Raw genomic sequence first — 17806 nt, forward strand, 5'->3', positions numbered from 1 at the left:
TTGTGCGTCGCGACACCAAACGGTCCCTTGACCCACCCCTTGCTGTCATGACTAAGGACGCGAGGCTTTCAGGGCCCGCCCTTTCGCTCTATACTTAAGACATCAGCGTCACGGACGCTTGGCATCCCGGTCTTGAAATCTCGCTACCCGCGACAGGAGACCTTGCTACCTGCACAGGCTTGAAATCAAACGCATGGCTACCACACCGCGTTGCTGCCTTGCTCCCTATGTCTTAGACGTGAAAGACATTAGTCAGTCTCGCACGCTCACTGCCACGCCTGTAACGTTGAAGTTTTGTTTACGCTTGCTGACATTCTTCGACATCAGAACATTCCCGTGCCTCGTCTCCCTCGCACAAAGTGCGTGAGCCAGTTCGCTCCAATCAAATAGATCTTCGGCAGTTGCCCATGCCCTTGCTCGCCTTGCTAATCGCAACCAAACCAGCAATGTTGTCATTCCACTTGGTGGAAACCTCGTGGGCGTAATTATACGGTCGACAAGCGAAATGGTCCGGTCGACGCTTGACTCTCTATAGTGTGTTAGCCTAATCTCATCTCGACATTATGTCACCACAGCGACTGTGTGCTCCGTTTTGGTGGTAACCCGATGTGCCTTGTGAGAGGCGAATCCTGCCCTCCTGACGGCCGTCTAGACTCGCTGTATATCACCGCTTCATGTGCTCCTACATTGCTGCTTCGGCTTCGCCACGTCCATACCATTCTCTTCAGTCATTCCTTCGCTCTGACCGCTCTACGTTCCTTCCCTCAGACATTGTTAGATTCCTATTCTTTTCAGCTACGAGCATTCCCTCCTAATGGAACTACATCATCGTTCATGCGTCCTTCCCTCTAATGCGCCAGCCTTACCAAACACTGATACATACATACCAAGCCGAGTATTGCAAGAGCGATCGGCAAACAGGCGGCACGGATTCAGCGAAGATGCTTCCTCGTGCAAACGCTCACCCACTCCCATCTATGCCGGTCGGTTAGGTGGCTACTTTACAGGCAATCTGGCTTCTCATTTCAATGGCGACAAATCAGAAGCCCAGATCGATCTTGAAACGAAGAGACTCATGAAGCTGTTGAAGGCTTGCGACAAGTACCAGAAGTACCGTGATCGCCAACCCTCGGATACAGCATCGGCCAAGGACAACAAGGAGCAGCGGTGGCCAGACCATCTCGAAGAAGCGTTTTTCAGAGGTATGCTCTCGCGGCACAGTTACCGCGCTCAAACTGATGTGCTCAGCTCTCGTTCGATGGCCACCCATGGGCCGCCGAAAGCAAATGTTGGATGGCCAGCTGCGTGGCCGGAATGAGTTGGTAGCAGACTCTATCCACAGGGACACAGGCGAACCCCGCACACGGAAGCAAGTCTCAAGTCACATCCAGGTGCTGAAGCCTATGCTTTCAGATCAGCCGCAGAGTAAGTGCGCCCTGAAGCCTGCAACACTGGTTGCTGACGTTGAGAGCAGTTCTGGTTTACATGTCCACCGAGGATATGGGTGGTCGCGGTGGCCGAGGACGTCACGGCTCACACTTCGGCCATCACCGGCAGCGACACGCATCTTCCAAGTATGACCACTCACAGACCGACTCAGACCTACAGCAGAACATGGGCTACCTTTCTTCTTCAGTTGCTCTTGCAAAACTCCTATCCGGTCATGAAGACTCTCCGTATACAGTGGCCGAGTTCGACATGTCTGTCGAAGTGGCAAATCGACACGCCCATGATTTCACTCGACTAAGCAACAACGAACCCCGCCTGGATGATCTCCACATTGCCGATATATCGTCATGGCACAAGCAGTATCCCGAGTTTAGATTCCACCGAACAGAGCAGTTCAGGGACCATCATGTCCTCATCTGCGATGCCACTATCAAGGTTATGACCATGGAGCGGCTCGCAGGAGCAACACTGAGCATCACGTTTGACGTCCGATCACAAGTCGACCTTTCTGTGTACGATTCGATAGAATGCCGAACACGCTTTTTTGAGAACGGCCGGGTGGCCGATCAACCCGATGGGGATCGGGCACAGGGGAAAGCCAGGGAAACACGCACGCAAGAAGAATACCATGCCGAAGAGGGGTTTATGCACGTTCACTTCGGCTCCAAGTTCTGGGTCCATCAGATGCAAAAGCTTGGTGATTTGCTTGGCAAAGCGTCCGCACAGGAGGAATTGCCTGCCCGCACCCGCTACGAAAAGATGGTCCGCGGAGAACTGCAGAACTTGACCGCCGCACAAGACATCTACGGCATCAAGGATGGCGAGCGAGCGCGTTTGCTCACAATCCTCTGGCGCTTCAGCCAGACCCGCAATAACCACGAAGCAGGCCGCACGACCTGGCGGGTTGCCAACTTTGGTCACCGCAGGGAAAGAAAATGGATCAAAGAAGAGGAACTCTCACACATTCGCAACGCAAAGGAACTCCTCGCCACCCACACGAGCTCATCTCTCTCCATGCTCTCGATCCCTACCTCCCACTCCATGTACCCCACGCTCCCGCTCAACTTCAATCATCCCTTCGGACCCACTCAGCCACAGCTCGACCTTGACGCCCTCGCCCTCGAAGGCATGGGCTCCTCGGATTTCTCCAACCCCAACTCGGCCACGGCCCCGAGCCTCGCAACCGACTACTCGCAGACGCACTCGCTCCCATCCCTGTCGCACGGCCAGGACACGTCGGGCAATGCAAACTCGCAGTCGTACCCCGACGCCAACGACTTCGACTTTGACGGCGGCCACATCACCATCAGCGGCTGTCTGGAGCCGGCGATCCACCTGGGCGCGTCCGTCTACGACAATTACAACCCCAACGGCAACGTCAACATGAACGGCTTGTCGCACCACACGCCCAACACGCTGCCCACTCTGTCATCCATGACGGGCCTTGATGGGCAGACCCAACACTCCCTGTCCGTGTCCGACCATGCGTTTGGCGACCTCGCGTCTTTGGCCACCATGTCGGCGTCGATGCCGAACGGGTGCTACGCCACCAAGCCCAGCTGGCACCATCCGTCTCTCATCTCGCATCTTGAGAACGCGGCGGAGTCGTTTGGCGTGGGCGATATGATGGACGAGGGGGGTGGGATGATGGATGGCGTTGGGGGCATGTGGAAGATGCAGGGGGGGGGGATCGGGTTTGGAGAGGATACAGGGGTGGGTGCGGAAGGGGTTGGGAGCGGGCGGCGAGACAGCAAGGTTGGCGGTGGGGGTGGTGGCTTGGGACAGGTTGACTTTGGGGAGAGGGAGAGGGGGGTCTGGAGGGTTTAGCATGTTGTGCGAGGAGGGGGAAGTTGGCACAGAGGGTTGTTGGCGCTGGTGGGTGATGGAGGGTTAATGCAGTTATGATGTTACGATTCATGTGCGGCGGGGTAGTTGGCTGCGTTGGCTTGATACCTCTTGGGCTAGTGGAATGTAATGTTCTTAATGGGTGGCAGTAGAGGCTGTCGAAATCGTCTAGTGGAGTACATCGACGGGTTGGGCTCGCGAAGGGCCGACGGTTGGGAAGAGAACAGGCGCTGTGCGGGACAAGAGCGTGCAGTAGGGGGTCTTGCGAACCAAGCCACGGCACAATCCGCCATTCAACCTTCTCAACCGCATGTCTCAGCACGGCAGCTTGTGCGCAGAACATGGCGAACGCCACGGTGACATGTGGTCGATGGGATTTGGGAGAGACGTGAGAAGGCGGGGAGTGAGGGCGGCATGTCTCGTTGGGCTTGCTCCAGGGCGGCAGCGTGTCGCGCCGTCCACGGGTCGCCCCTGCCCTCTCCAGACGCGACTGCTTGGATTGCGGCTCGCGTTGCACAGAGCTGTCCGTTGCACAAAGATACCGTCAATTGCCCCCATCAAGTCGTTCCTGGACGCTCCGCGTTTGCTCGTAGTCGCCCGTTAGCTACATGTACACTCATTACCCGCAGCCTGAAGTGGTCCAGACACCCAGCACACCCAAGCTTGGTCAGACCAAACGCGTCCCGACGTCGTCGCGCAATCAGGCGCAGCTACACGCAACAAGCAGAGCCCCCACCAAGCAGCCCAAGTCGCTGTCTCGCAGCAAACACGCCTTCGTCCCCGCCAAGCCATGCACGCTGGCGACGACCTGTTGCGGTACTTGATTGTGCCAGGACAGACATCTTCAACCGGCCCAGCCTCTCCCTCTCGCTTTCCACCGAGTTCCTCAGACCCACAGTCATTGTTACATCAAGAAGAGCCAGGCCACACCCCCGGTTGCCCGCCCTCTCCATGTCCCAGCGCGCACTCCGGAAAGAGACGAAAGATGGAAGTCGACGCGCCATCCGCCATGCCCGCCGTCCCTGGCTCCTCCAACATGCCGGGTCAGATCCTGTCCATCGACGACTTCAAGGCTCAGGCCATGCGCAAGAACTCAGCCTCGGCCATCAAGCCCTGCCCGGAAACTCAACCCCAGCCTCGCGCCCTCGCGTCCCGCTCGTCCAAGTTCACAATTGAACTGCATGAGAAGTATCAGGCGTATGGCATCCCTCGCCCGGAGTTTGTCTTCAGCGGAGACGGTGAGGAGGGTTTCCGCGTGAGCACAGAGTTCATGGGAAAAGAGTTGCACGTGACCGAGCCGTGTGGAAGCAAGCAGGAGGCCAAGGAAAGATTGAGCGAGGCGTGTCTGAAAGTTTTGAAGCAGCTGGAGTCCGAGGGGAAACTGGAGCGTGCATCCAAGGCGAAGAAGCAAAAGATGGAGCATGCGCAGCCCGAGGTCATCGAGAAGGGGAAGGAGAAGATGCCTGTGGTGAACTACATTGGACAGCTGCTTGGTAGGTACATCCAGCCCATGATGGGACAATGAATCTCAACATTAAGCAGAGTTCCAACGCTCAATCGCCTCTCCGCAACCCACATACATCGACTACCAGCTCGGCCAATCCTTTTCCTGTGAGCTCACCATCGACGGCCACCCCGACCCCTTCGGCTCCCGCACCACCTTCTTCACCTCGAAGAAAGCCGCCCGCCAGCACGCCGCCAGCTGCGCCGTTGCGCACTTCCAGGCCGCAGGCCTCTGGCCCAAGACCGCCACCCATCTCGGCGGCATCAAGAAAGTCAAGTCCCCTCCCGTCCCTACATCCGGTTCCACCATCCCCACCTCTCTCGCCTCCACATCATCCTCCGCCGACAACCTCCCCGGGGCATCCTCCTACGCCCAGCGCGCCGCGCACCTCGCCACCCAGCTTGGCCTCAACACCCCCGAGTGGCGCTACGCGGCTTCCTCCGCCTCCGCTCAGGGCTTCCACACTGTGTCATGCTTCTTCAAGAACGGAGGTCCGCACGAGGATCCAAACTGTGAGGTGCGCCATGTGTTTGGCAAGAAGAAGGCGAAGGAGGAGTGTGCGCGGTTGGTGCTGCAGTATCTGGAAGGGGTGCGGGAGAAGAGGATGGAGCATGCGCGGGGGGTTATGGCGGGGATGAAGGGGTGTGAGACTGTTGTTGGACGGGCGGTGGGGAAGGTCGCTGAGGGTGAGGAATTGGGAAGTGTGCAGATGGAGGTGGAGGAGAGCGGGGATGAGGAGTTTGAGAGCGCGAATGAGGGGACGGACTAGTCGTCTTTCTCGCAGTTGACGCTGGGTGACGGCTTTCTGGTGTGTTGTTTGGAGCACGGTTTGGCTGGAATGGTGTTTGGCATCCTTTGAGCGTTGGATGGATGGGGCGGATGATCACATTGAATATTGCGAGCATGGCATGACACATCGACACGACACGACACGACTTGACGAGAGCACGAATATCTTATACCCACCCCTCATCGAGCCACTCACACCTGGATTATACATAGACTTTTCATATACTTGAGACGTATTGACTTTCGAATTCTCTAGGATGACTTGAGCAGATGGGAAAGGCATTGATACAATCAACTGTGCCATGCGGGAGCACGTACGAAAGAGGCGTTAGTAGTACAAGAGGCAGTCTGCTGCCAGCCATCCTAAGTACCCACGAACATATTCGGTATATCCTGCTACAAGCGACCTTGACAAAGTAATCATGTAGTATCTGTTGCGGCTTCGCAATGCGATGGCTTTCTAATCCGAAGACTCTTCGTTTAGTCGGCTGTGCGCAGCAGCGACGAAAAGTTTCTCTGGACTTGACAGTCTCCCACGCGGTGCTTGTGGCCCGTTGTAGCCAGCTCTTCGACGCAGCATCGCAACCGCGTTCGATGGATGTGTAAAGAAGGGAAGCTATCTCTGGACGCCTACTCTCCCTGGGAAAGCAGCTGACTGATCAACGTGAAGAATATGCCGTGCAGATGCGGTTCTGTGCCCGGCACCTAGAGGATCGGCGTGGACAAGTCTTGTGCTGCGGTCGAAATCGCATAGGTCAAGATGCGTAGAGTGCTGCACAGCTGTGGTGCATAGCATGGGAATGAGAAGGATGCAGTGGTACTGCGAGCAAGTGAGCAGATTGCCGTAGAAAAAGCGCCGTGGTGCTATGTCGAGTGAACAAGTCACCGTGGTGCAGTGCTGTGCGGTTGTTCGAAGGGGACAGATCCTCGTGGGAAATATGCTGTGGAGCTGCAGTGCTGTGTCTGGTACCCGGAAGATTATTGTTACAAGGAAAAGATGATGTGACACTATGGGAGGCAACTGGACGAACATGTGGTGCGTAAGCCTGACAAATAGAGATGCTATGGTGCCGTGGACAGCCACCAGGTCAAGGTGAAATAAGTGCTGTGATGCTGCGGACAGCCAACTTCAGCTCTACAGCTCCACAGCAGTCTTTCCACGCTGGTCTGTTGACTCGATTCGTCGCCTGTCCACACATTACCCGTGAATAGAAGCCCAGCATCAGACTGAGCCTTTCCGCCCCAATCAACTTCGCCATCTTCAAGATAGGTACGTTGCCGCAAGCAGAACAAATGCCCCTCAGCTTCTTCCCACATGCATCTCTGCAAGGGCGGCTACCCTCAAGAACAGTTCGGGATGGATGCTTACCTGCAATGCCGCTAGTCCTCACGTTTGATGCTTTGAACAGGGCTGAGAATAAGCATCCTTGATGATCAAACCCCTCACTCGAATACATAGCATAGTTCCTTCACGAATGCATGCTCTGGTCTAGCATATCGGAGAGAGGTGAGAAATTTTGGCAATATACAGCTACGCGGCAGCAAGAGGTAGGCATCTGTGGGCGATTGGTCCGTGGAGTAGACTGACTGCGAGCTTCCGGCTGTGCGCGCCTCCAAGGGAAGGCCGTGGACGGAGTAGCACAGGTTCAGCATTGGAATTGATGCCGAGTGGCCCTGGGGGCTATCCAGACTAATCAGGCAAAAGGTTAGGCTTCCAGGGGCCGACCAAGGAGCAAGCAGACGGGGCAAAGAGTGTCCAACCCGCAGGCAGCACGGCGTGGAAATGGAGAACATCTGGAGTGACCACATCCAGAACATCGGAGATGAGGTAAAGTGGAACCAAGGGTACCATGATCCAATTGGACTTTTTGCTTGTCTCCCCTAATGAGAGTGCGCATACCCATACCATATACCGAAGTAATATCGATGTCGATGTCACACCGCACGCACACGATACAAGACTAAGATCTACAGATACAGACGAATGGCGGCCGTGAAGTAGCACAACTGTGATACTGGTACGAAAACGCACAAATTGTTCAACCCATCCTGAGGGTCAGCCAGTCCAGTAGTACGCCATTGCAGTGCAGTGCAGAGCAAAGCAAGACACAGCATCAGCTAGTCTCTCCACACCTCAAACGCCCTCTGATTCGCATCCCTCAACGCAAGCGGAACCCGCCAGCCTCTCTGCGCCGCCGTCGCCGACAGAAGCCCTACACACAAAGCTTAGCAAAGCTACGCCACGCTACGGTTCCTCAACCCTCCTCAACCACGCCCACACCGGCTCCTCCTCCTCAGAGACCGACTGCAGAAGGGGCGCCGCGATCTAAGCCGCTGCTCCCTCGCTCTTGCGCTTACTCCTGTCACGCTTGCGCGTCGGCTTCTCCTTTTCTTTCTCCTTGTCCTCGCTCTCGGCCTCCGCCGCGCCGCGCGTCGCCCGCTTCTTCTTCTCCTTCTTGTTCTCCTCGGGCGAGGGTTCCTTCGCAACTGGTGCCACAGCAGCAGCTTTCTTCTCCTTCTTCTTGTCCTTCTTCGCGGGGGTAGCTTCAGCGAGGTTGGGCGGCGGGATGGCACTCTGAACACGGGTGGCAGGCAGAGGGACAGGGGTCTGGCCGGCGGCAGGCGCAATAGGGACGTGGGTGCCGTTGACAGCGGGCGCGGCGGCAGTCTTCTGGCGCTTGTTGGGGCGGGGGGTCTTGCCGTTTGCTGGGAGGGTTGGGGGTGGGGTGGGCGCTTTAGTGGGCGAGAGCTCGTCGTCCGAGACTTCGTCGTCGTCCGAGTCGACGTCGGAGTCAAGGGCGGCGGGGTCGGCGTCGTTCTCGGATGCGTCATCCTCGGCGGCGGGCTCTTCTGCGAGAGCGGCGGCGCCGAGGGAGGCTTTGTAGGCGGCTACTTCCTTGTTGTAGGTTTCCAATGAATCGCGGTAGGAGGCTTTCCATGTCTGGGGGCGTCAGTGAAGGTTCGATATCAGGGTCGGTTCAATGCTCACCTCCTTGTCTTCGTCTGCCATCTCGTTCCAGCGCTTGTTGACCTCAAGGTTGATAGCATTAGGTTCAAGCTTTGCGCCTGGCGGTAGCTCGTTCTCCAGGTCCTTCCTGATGATGGGCCGGGCGCTCTGCGCAAACAAGAAGGCAGCCGTAAGGGGCCGCTTGGGTGCGTTGGGGTCCTTGATCTTCTTCTCGCGCTTGCGCTTCTTCGACTTGCCGGCCTCAGCATCGGCGGCATTGCCAGCGGGCGCACTGCCGAGCGACTTGGTCAGGTTCGCGACGCTCTTGGTGGCAAGGTCGGCCTCATCGATCATGTGCTGCGCGCTCTCGGAGAGCTGCAGACCCTCGAGGGCGCCGTCCTCGCCGGAGAGGACCGAGGCGGTGTGCTTGATGTAGGCATGCATCAGCTCATTGAGGTTGTTGGAGACATTGTGCAGTCCCTTCTGGACGCTCGCGAGGGCCATGAGGACCTGCTTGGTTGTTAGCCATTGCGCTCCGTCGTTGGTGCGATGTGGTCTGGACGCGACCGGACGCGCGGATGGCATGGACACGCTCTGCGCTGCCGGACGCGGCAACAGCGGCTTTAATGGTGCTATGGTGCAGTCGCGTCGACGTCGCGACGACGGCGACGCAAATGCGCCGCGTCAGAGCGTGTCGCGGAGACGATGAGCCGTGTCGCCATGTGTTGCGACAGGCCGGCGCAAGCCTGGTGGTGCAGCATTGTCGCATCGCGAACGAAGCTGAACAAGCGCGTTGCGGTGCGCCCACAACATCACAACCAGAAGGCGCACTTACCGAGTCGCGGGTGCCCCTGAACTGCTCCTTCGAGATGTTGAGCTCGATCTCTTCCTCGTTCTTCTTGCGAGGAGCCATGGTTGCGGTGGGTGTTTTGCGCTATGGGCTGGGGGTTGGTGGTGTAGGGCGGCGCGCAGCGGGTGTGGGTGTTGGATCGAAGGGGGCGGGCGCGCGTTCGGGGGGAGCTCTCGCTAATAAGGCCGGGCTGTAGGCTCTCCAGCCCACTACCTGCCTACCTGCCTCACCCAAACAGCGCAGAACTCGGGCTTTGCTTCCGCGCAACCGCCGTCTGCTGCGTGTGCTACCCAGAGCTGCATAACGTGTCCGCGCAAATCACGGCATAACGTGTCAACATCAACACAATCAATTTCATGCACGCCTGTCTAGTGCGCATTTCATGTAAATAAGCAGCAGCAGGTCTCGCGTTCGCAATTTGCGTTGCGATGGCATTCTGGGCGGCATCAGAGCGGCACAGCCTGTTGTGCTTGGCTATCGACCGTCGCCGCTGCTGGGTATTGAGCGCCGTGTGTTTGGTGTGTTCGGGGGGTCTGTCGCCCTCACCTGCCCGAGTGCCCGCTGCGATCTGACCTGTCTTCGGTTTGCCGCGTTCTCGCCCGGCCTAGCCTGCATCCTTAGCGCTTGCGTCGCTGTTCTCTAGGCACCCTCGCAGCAATGCTGCGCTGCCCTCCGCTCTCGAGTCGCCTCTTTTTTCGGTAGCTGCCCTCAAGGAGCGCGCGCGACGACGACAGGGCACCGCCTGCCCATCCGTCGGTGGCCCCCCCCCCCCCCCCCCCCCCCCCCCCCCAGCGCGCCTTCGAAGCTGCTGCACCACGCTCCGTATAGCCAGCGCGTTCGACGTCGGCCATGCCTTTTTCTCGATAATGTGCCACCCACGAACTTGTCCATGTCCATCAACTCCTTGCAATTGCATATACTCTTCCGTCATTGGATTTTCATGATGCTACCTGTTGTCTTCGGGCATCCTGCATCTTAGGCCAAAGTCGTTCGCGCGCTCGGTGTAGCACGTGTAGTGTGAGGACATAGGAGGGTGGTGAATGACTGAGGATGACTGGAGCGAGGTAGAAGGCTTGAAAACCTCGCACAAGCTGTGCCTGGGTTTCCTAGCTCCTAAATTTCCATTGCCGCTTCAGGCTCGCTCGAGGAATTGAATTGAATCGGGCCACTCGGCATCGTCGCATGGCAGGCAGGCAGGCAGGCAGGCAGGCAGGCGGGCAGGGAGGAGAGTGTGTGCGTGCATGCGTTGGAGTTGGAATACCTACAACGTCCGTGGGTATGCTGAGAAAAGAAATCCCTATTAACACGGCAGGGAGATTTCTCTCGTCGCTGCGTTTCCCCACCTTTCATCTGGTGGTGAGGCGGAAGTCGCGACCGCGGTGGCACTCACGCATCACTCGCTCGCACGCAACCACCACCACATACTGTACAGACATCTGCTACTGTAACGCAGACCTGGCGCTGCGACGCGTACCGTACAGCCAGCGAAGTCGACCACAACATTGCTTTTCCTCTCTCTAAAATATGTCTTCAGCGAGATGGTCGTTGTACATCCACTCTGACTACTATGCATACTCTCCCGTCATTGACCTCCATCATGCTACAAGTCGTTTTCGAGCGTCCTGTGCCCTGAGCCTGTATATTGCGAGTTTCGGTGTAATGCGGGCTGCGCGTTGAAGTTTTTCCCATGCTGCGACACAAACGCATCTTACGCACGACTTCAGTTTCCGCATGATCCCAGAGTAAACATGTGCTTCTTCCATAGCGACTTCAACATACTCAAATTTATCCCCAGATCCAATTCAGTTCTCGACCAACAGACCCCCTGTCACCTCCGCACCCTCCTTCAGTACACAAAATACCCCTGCGTCAACGGCAAACTCTCCGCAGGCTCTGCCTCGCACACCACCCCGTCAGCCTCCACCGTGTACCTCTCAGGATCCACCTTCATCTTCGGCCGCGCATCGTTGAACTTCATATCCTTCTTGCCGATGTTCCTGCAGTTCTTGACCGCCTCGACGCGCTTGCGCAGCCCGTACGAGGCCACCACGCCCGAGGCGATCGAAGCCTGGGACACAAACGTGATGCTGCTGGAGGGGACGAGGGGCGCGAACATGGGGCGCATGAAGATGGGCTCGACAGTTGGGATAGAGGCGTTGGGGTCGCCCTAGGACATGTTAGACCGGATTTGAGGGAAGGGGAATGGAATCCTCACCATCTGCGCATACGAGCAGAAGCCGCTCTTGACAACTAGTTTTGGCTTGACGCCAAAGTTCTCCGGCTTCCAGAGCACTAGGTCCGCCACCTTGCCCGCCTCAATGCTGCCAATCAGATGCCCCATTCCCTGCGCGATCGCCGGATTGATGGTGTACTTGCTGATGTACCTCTTTACTCGGAAGTTGTCTGCGCCGGTGCCCTCATCTTCCTTGAGGGTACCGCGCTGGACCTTGTTCTTGTGCGCGGTGTTCCATGTGCGCAGGATGACTTCGCCGCAGCGGCCCATGGCCTGCGAGTCGGAGGACATCATGGAGATGGCGCCAAGGTCGTGCAGGACGTCTTCGGCGGCGATGGTCTCGGCGCGGATGCGCGATTCGGCGAAGGCGACGTCTTCGGGAATGTTGCGGGAGAGGTGGTGACAGACCATCAGCATGTCGAGGTGCTCATCAAGCGTGTTTTTGGTGTAAGGTCGCGTGGGGTTCGTGGAAGACGGGAGGACGTTGTCGTGCTCGACTACGCTAATGATGTCTGGGGCGTGGCCTCCACCTGCGCCTTCAGTATGGTAGGTGTGAATTGTTCGGTTCTTGATGGCTTTGATGGTCTGTTCGACGAAGCCTGCCTCGTTCAATGTGTCGGTATGGATGAGAGTCTGGATGTCGTACTCGTCGCACACAGTTAGACAGGCATCGATTGCTGCTGGAGTACTACCCCAATCTTCGTGCAGCTTCAAACCACAAACACCGGCTTCCGCTTGTTGTTGTAGAGGGCGTAGCTCGGCATCGTTTCCTTTGCCTGTGATGCCATAGTTGAGAGGGAGCTCATCAATGGCCTGGAGCATTTGCTTGATGTGCGTCTTGCCGGGTGTGCAAGTGGTTGCATTGGTACCAGTACTTCAGAAGTAAGCGAGAGATCGATCAAGCGTATCCCTGTGACATACCTGGGTCCGGTTCCACCACCAAGCATGGTAGTGATACCGGAGGCGATGGCTTCCTGAGCCTGTTGAGGACAGATGAAGTGGATGTGAGTATCGAAACCACCGGCAGTGACAATGCTATGTTCGCCCGCAATCACATCTGTGCAGTTTCCGACTACGAGGTTGGGATCTACGCCGTCCATCACATCCGGGTTTCCGGCTTTGCCTACACCTGTGATCACTCCGTCTTTGATGCCTATATCAGCCTTGTATATCCCTGTCCAGTCGACTATCAGAGCGTTCGTAATCACAGTATCCAAACATTCGTTATCAGATCTTCCGCCTGCCTGGCCCATGCCTTCTCTCAAGGTCTTACCGCCACCAAAGGAGCATTCATCGCCGTACCGTGTCATATCTTTTTCGACCTTGATCCATAAATCCGTGGCTCCAAGCCGAACCAAGTCACCTGTTGTAGGTCCGAACATGCTAATGTAGGCCTGCCGTTCCATGGTGCAAATGTCAATATGTGCCACATCTCCTGCTGGTTCCGGTTCGTGCAAGAAACCTCCGTTCTTAATGTTCTCCACGATGTTATTGGTCACGTCTCCAATGAATCCCGAAGCGATCTGGTTTCCCCCCTTGATAATTTGGTTTCCCGCGATCTGTACCAACGTGACCGTTTTGGTGTCGCCAGGCTCGAAACGAACCGAGGTGCCAGCGGGAATATCCAAACGGTAGCCATGCGCTCGTATGCGATCAAACTGAAGCTGCGGGTTCGTTTCAATGAAGTGGTAATGCGATCCGACCTGCGTATGTCAACCCTCTGTCCTGCGACGGATTTCAAATACGAGTACCTGAATCGGTCTGTCTCCAGTGCTCTTAACCCTCAGACGAATCCTCTTGCGTCCCTCGTTCAGCTTGATTATGCCAGCCTCTCCTTTGACCGCCACAATGGCACCAGGTTGGTTGGTGCTCTCGTATACACGAGCTTCGGGAAGAGGAAACATGTCGTTCGAGGGAATGGGCAGGAAGGAGCCGTACAATGCCTTCTCGAGGTCGCCATCGTCAGAGCTGATGGGATGATGTACGGTGACTAGGTAAGTACCGGTAGGGAAGGTACCCTCTACCATCAGCTCGGAAAGAGAGGAGACCACAGAGGGAAGCACATGGCGGCGACCGAGCATAGTCGTGCCGATGGACATGAGGTCCGCGACGGTATGATTTCCATCGCGGATGAGCTGGGTGGGTTCAGCATCGCGGGGTTAACTCATGTAGTGATCAGCATACTTCTTGAAGGTTGTTCGCGATCAGCGCCTGGGGGTGTCAGTCGCAAGTCGCGTTGAAGGGTCCATTGTCACATACCGTAGCTTCTGCGTGGTTCAGCTTCACGCCGCGAGCTAGACGTCGCTGTGCCAGCAACCCCAGCTGCGAAATGACGAGCTTGTCGAGCTGTCCAGAACAGGTTAGCACCGAGGGGTGGGGTGTCACGAAGCAGTGCCAGGTGGGCCAAGCCGCCACGCACCTCCTTGGGACACAGCTGCATCCTGTGTCGCTTGAGACGGCCGCGCACGTCTTCAGAATAAAAGGAACGTTAGGTTCCTGATGGAAGCTCCAGCGCGCCGTTCGAGCTGCTTCCTGTGGCCCGCTGGCGCGCTTCGCCCATCTCGAGGTAGCGGGCCGCGATAACGAGATAAGACCCCAAACCATCACTCATCCCAGCAGCTTTCGGGCGCGGGGCATCTGACCACTAGGGACCGCCACCGGGAGCGTATGCTGCAGCCTTCGGAGGCTCGGTACACGTGCGGCTGCTTACAAGACGTCCTTCGGCCAGCGCCGCCTTTGAACCTCAACCCTCTGAATCTCTTGTGACTGCCTTGTGCTTGTGTCGCGAGCCCGACCCCTCGCCGCTTCCTGTTTCGCGTCCGCGAGCTTCGACCGCCCTTCCTCCGAGCGTACAGCATCGCCAGCTTCCTGTCATGCACCAACTTTCCCCTTCATTAGCACGCCCTATAACTGCTGGCCGACTACTTTGGCATACCACCTGGCCTTGGACCTAGCTTCTATCGTAGCCTGACCCCTGGACGACTGTGCCACCAGTGATCCTGCATCGGGGCACACCGACAATCCACTCCAATGAGTTCATGGCTGCACCGTCTACGTGGAGAACATGTACAGACTAACGAAGACCATGTTGAGCAATCGAATGTGGTCGAGCGGAGTAGAGCGAAGCCCCGACAACGCCCCGTAGACCCCAAACCAAAGGACCCAAACGCGCCGCTCAAACGTCTGCAACTGCATCAAAAATGTTTGTACGAGCGGACTATGCCTGGCAATGCCTTTGTTTCCGCACATGTGAATCGCCTCCAGCAGGGGTACTACGAAAGCAAGGCCCTCCATGAAGGTCCACTCAACAACGTGTACTTCGTATCAGTGCATTTTGTCTTTCATCCTCGTGATCACCACTATCATCGGTTCCGAGCAGCGACCATCAAAGTATCTGTACACACTGACTTCAGTTCGTCCGACTTCGATCCAGAAAAAGGGCGATACACACCTCTCGGTTCGCATCCACGGATATTGAAGCATGCGCCTGAGCTGATCTACGGAGCCGTGTCTCCAGAGAACTTGCAGTGGAACTTCAACCTATCAAGCTCACTCGGAGTCTCACAGGCTCCTCTGAGTGCCACCTTGAACCCCAGCGGTGGCGTCAAGAAGACATATCGGGTGTACGATATGATGAGCATCCAAGGGTCATTGAGGGTCCTGAAGAGCCCATTGGGTTCCGACTTCGACGTTGACGATGCCATGGCAGTGTGGACGCTCGAAGAGAACCTGACCCAACGATCGGGACTGCCCCGAGAGTTCGATTTCGTCATGCTTGTGCATAAGCCTGACGATGTTCAGAATGTCTATTTGAGTGTGGACCTCGATGCAACAGTCAGCTCCTGGCACGGAGATTACCCACAGTGGTACACCAATCTATCCAGATACCTGCCTAATGTGGATTACACCCTCGACTTAGACACGGATATTGGTCAGAAGTTCCGCCCCGAGAAACCAGGGCACGGCTTCAACTTCGCGGATCTCCCTCAAGCTCTTGACCAGTACGTCTGCATGCCTGGGACTATGTATCCTACAACAGACTCGAAGCCGGAGGATTCAGGATCTGCAGACCGGAACTGGTCAAGGTACCGTCAATATGAGCCTAAAGGCTCAGCGAACGACTATCGCGTGTCAGGAGCCCCTCCCGCCGCTTCGTCTGAGCCGATGTCTCCGGAGAAACAGATCAACACCTGGGGCCAGCAGTTCGGACCTTCCCCAGCCTCCGTGCCAACGGCCCAACGCCAACTCGTATTGCCTGAAACTCTCAATGTTAGAGTGACACTGGAACACAGTACTCCTCGCTCTCCTGCTACGTACTGCTACTCTGGATCCCCGATTGGCAGTCAAGACCCTGCAAGACAACACTCGATAAGGAGGAGAAGATCCCGATCCGAACTAAAAGAGTATGGGGTTCAACAAGCGCTCCAAGCGTTGGCAGGCGAGACGCTGAAGGAGAATGGAGACATACCAAAGCGAGCGGCAAAGACCGCGAGGGCAAGATCTACAGAGAGGATAGTCAATGATCGGATGTAAGGAAGAGGAAGGGTCAGATGACCATCATCCACGCAAAAGCATCCATTGGCATACAAGCGAGAGCGACTTCTGTGCGAGTATGCTGTGCAATCCGAGGAGGAAATTTCGACCGCTAAGATTCCACAGCAGCATGACTTCGACGTCCGACTGGAGCGCTCACGGTAATTGATGACCCCCTCTTGATGATTGACCAGCAGTACCTTGGGTCTGTCGATTCAAGAGTCATGTGGTTATAAATTGTCAGAATTTGGAGCTACACTAGTCGGCATGGTGTCGAGACACCTTGTAAGCCGAGTTAACTTGATCTTTACCCCAGCGCACCAGAGTCGAACCTTTGTCCTGGGAAGGGCAAGCGTGGCGGAACGTTGCTGTGAGAGGATGGCAACGAGGCGCCTTCTCGAAGAGTCGCACACGGCTGTTCGCCATTCTGTACACGCAAATGGGCGTATCGCATGGTCCGCTCGAGCTGAAGTAGCTTTGTGTACCAACAAGTCTGTGGTACATCAACTGGCACCGCGCGGGCGGTCAGGGGCTGATCCTGTGTCTAGCTACGCATAGAGTACCGTAGCAATATCGAAGCAAAGTGATGATCGCATTCAAGCCGCGCTCCAGCATTACCTGTGGTCTCAAATGTATCTTGACTGCTCGTCTACCGTATACCTAATGCAGTATTACTCCCGCAGTATTCAATGTATCATCAACGCTGAACGCTATCAGTACCAGCCGCGCGCCAGCTCTGAGAGCCTCCTCATGCAAAGCCAGACCTTCAATAGTGTCATCGTATAAGTCCCACCGCGCATCGTGCCACTGGCGCGACGCAGGTTGAGGGCAAGCCGCCACCCCGAGGCAGCTTCATGCAGGTACGTCGCATGCCGTCAGCTGATGGCAGAACGGCTACCCTCGACCCCAAGAAAGCATCCCAAAGAAAGCTAGCTGCGATGTCCAAACCGTGATCTCCGCATGGCGCGATGCCTGTCTGTCGAGCACCGACGCGTAGGCGCTGTAGAAGACTCTTCGAAGTGCCACTGCGCCAGTGCAACGCTCTCCTTGGGTGTCCTCGCACAGCAGCCCTCTTCCCCAAATCCCGTCTCGCCACAACCGCGAAGAGCCTCCTTTTGCCTCAGCTGAACCAAGACGTCGCGCTACGAGCTCGCGACGTCCTCGCACCAACGCCCGGGAGTGGCGGATTGGCTGTTGCGCACGTTCCGCTTGAGATGACGGGCAGATGAGTGGGCAGCCCGGCTCGGTGTGTCGCGGCGCAGAGGGCCCTTCAGGGATGTGATTGGCTGCCAGGGCTCCGGGCTACGCAGCGCCTTCCCCAACGCACGACCACACACGTCGCTGCATTGCTCTCTGTCCTCACACACACGAGCGCTGCCGTGGAGTTATTGGGCTGGAGGGCAGCAGGGTGGGATGAGAGATGGGCCCGTGGAGGGGGCGGCGGAGGGACCGGGCGGACTGGCATGACGGGCTGTGTGGTACTTTTCTTGGGGGGCGACGGCTTGTGTCTTTCTTTGCATCGCGAGGTCGTGAGCGTTGGTGCTTCCTTCCTCGAAGGGCCTGGTGCTGTGGTGCTTTCCGACTTCAAGGCGCGGCTGCTTCCTGCGGTGTCTTGGTTTGTACACTGCATGTCTCTCTTACGACCCGTCTAGTACC

At 56.9% G+C, this 17806-nt stretch overlaps 5 protein-coding genes across 5 annotated transcripts; 3 read left to right on the forward strand and 2 right to left on the reverse strand.

Annotated features, from left to right (window-relative positions):
* Positions 1–559: 559 nt before the first annotated feature.
* Positions 560–1402, forward strand: CC84DRAFT_735891 (uncharacterized protein). The gene has a single exon (XM_018187235.1). The coding sequence runs from the start codon at positions 815–817 to the stop codon at positions 1316–1318; it is 504 nt and encodes a 167-aa protein (XP_018036196.1). The 5' UTR covers positions 560–814; the 3' UTR covers positions 1319–1402.
* Positions 1403–4429: 3027 nt separating this feature from the next.
* On the forward strand, positions 4430–5438 carry CC84DRAFT_1054645 (uncharacterized protein; the record flags this gene model as incomplete). Its single annotated transcript, XM_018173526.1, has 2 exons — positions 4430–4787; positions 4834–5438. Coding segments are annotated over 2 exons (963 nt in total), but the record flags the coding sequence as incomplete, so codon positions are not given.
* A 1997-nt stretch (positions 5439–7435) lies between these two features.
* CC84DRAFT_1164276 (uncharacterized protein) lies at positions 7436–9536 on the reverse strand. The gene is made up of 3 exons (XM_018178458.1): positions 9370–9536; positions 8577–9044; positions 7436–8528 (listed from the first exon to the last, which is right to left on the reverse strand). The coding sequence occupies exons 1-3, from the start codon at positions 9445–9447 to the stop codon at positions 7914–7916; spliced, it is 1161 nt and encodes a 386-aa protein (XP_018036198.1). The 5' UTR covers positions 9448–9536; the 3' UTR covers positions 7436–7913.
* A 1373-nt stretch (positions 9537–10909) lies between these two features.
* On the reverse strand, positions 10910–14057 carry CC84DRAFT_1244418 (urease; the record flags this gene model as incomplete). Its single annotated transcript, XM_018184153.1, has 7 exons — positions 10910–11551; positions 11600–12491; positions 12539–13320; positions 13369–13752; positions 13802–13828; positions 13877–13963; positions 14037–14057. The coding sequence occupies 7 exons, from the start codon at positions 14055–14057 to the stop codon at positions 11231–11233; spliced, it is 2514 nt and encodes an 837-aa protein (XP_018036199.1). The 3' UTR covers positions 10910–11230.
* A 396-nt stretch (positions 14058–14453) lies between these two features.
* Positions 14454–16284, forward strand: CC84DRAFT_736153 (uncharacterized protein). Its single transcript, XM_018187236.1, has one exon. The coding sequence runs from the start codon at positions 14648–14650 to the stop codon at positions 16148–16150; it is 1503 nt and encodes a 500-aa protein (XP_018036200.1). The 5' UTR covers positions 14454–14647; the 3' UTR covers positions 16151–16284.
* Positions 16285–17806: the final 1522 nt, after the last annotated feature.

The sequence above is a fragment of the Paraphaeosphaeria sporulosa genome (assembly GCF_001642045.1).
Source record: "Paraphaeosphaeria sporulosa strain AP3s5-JAC2a unplaced genomic scaffold CC84scaffold_5, whole genome shotgun sequence".
Taxonomy (NCBI): Eukaryota; Fungi; Ascomycota; class Dothideomycetes; order Pleosporales; family Didymosphaeriaceae; genus Paraphaeosphaeria; species Paraphaeosphaeria sporulosa.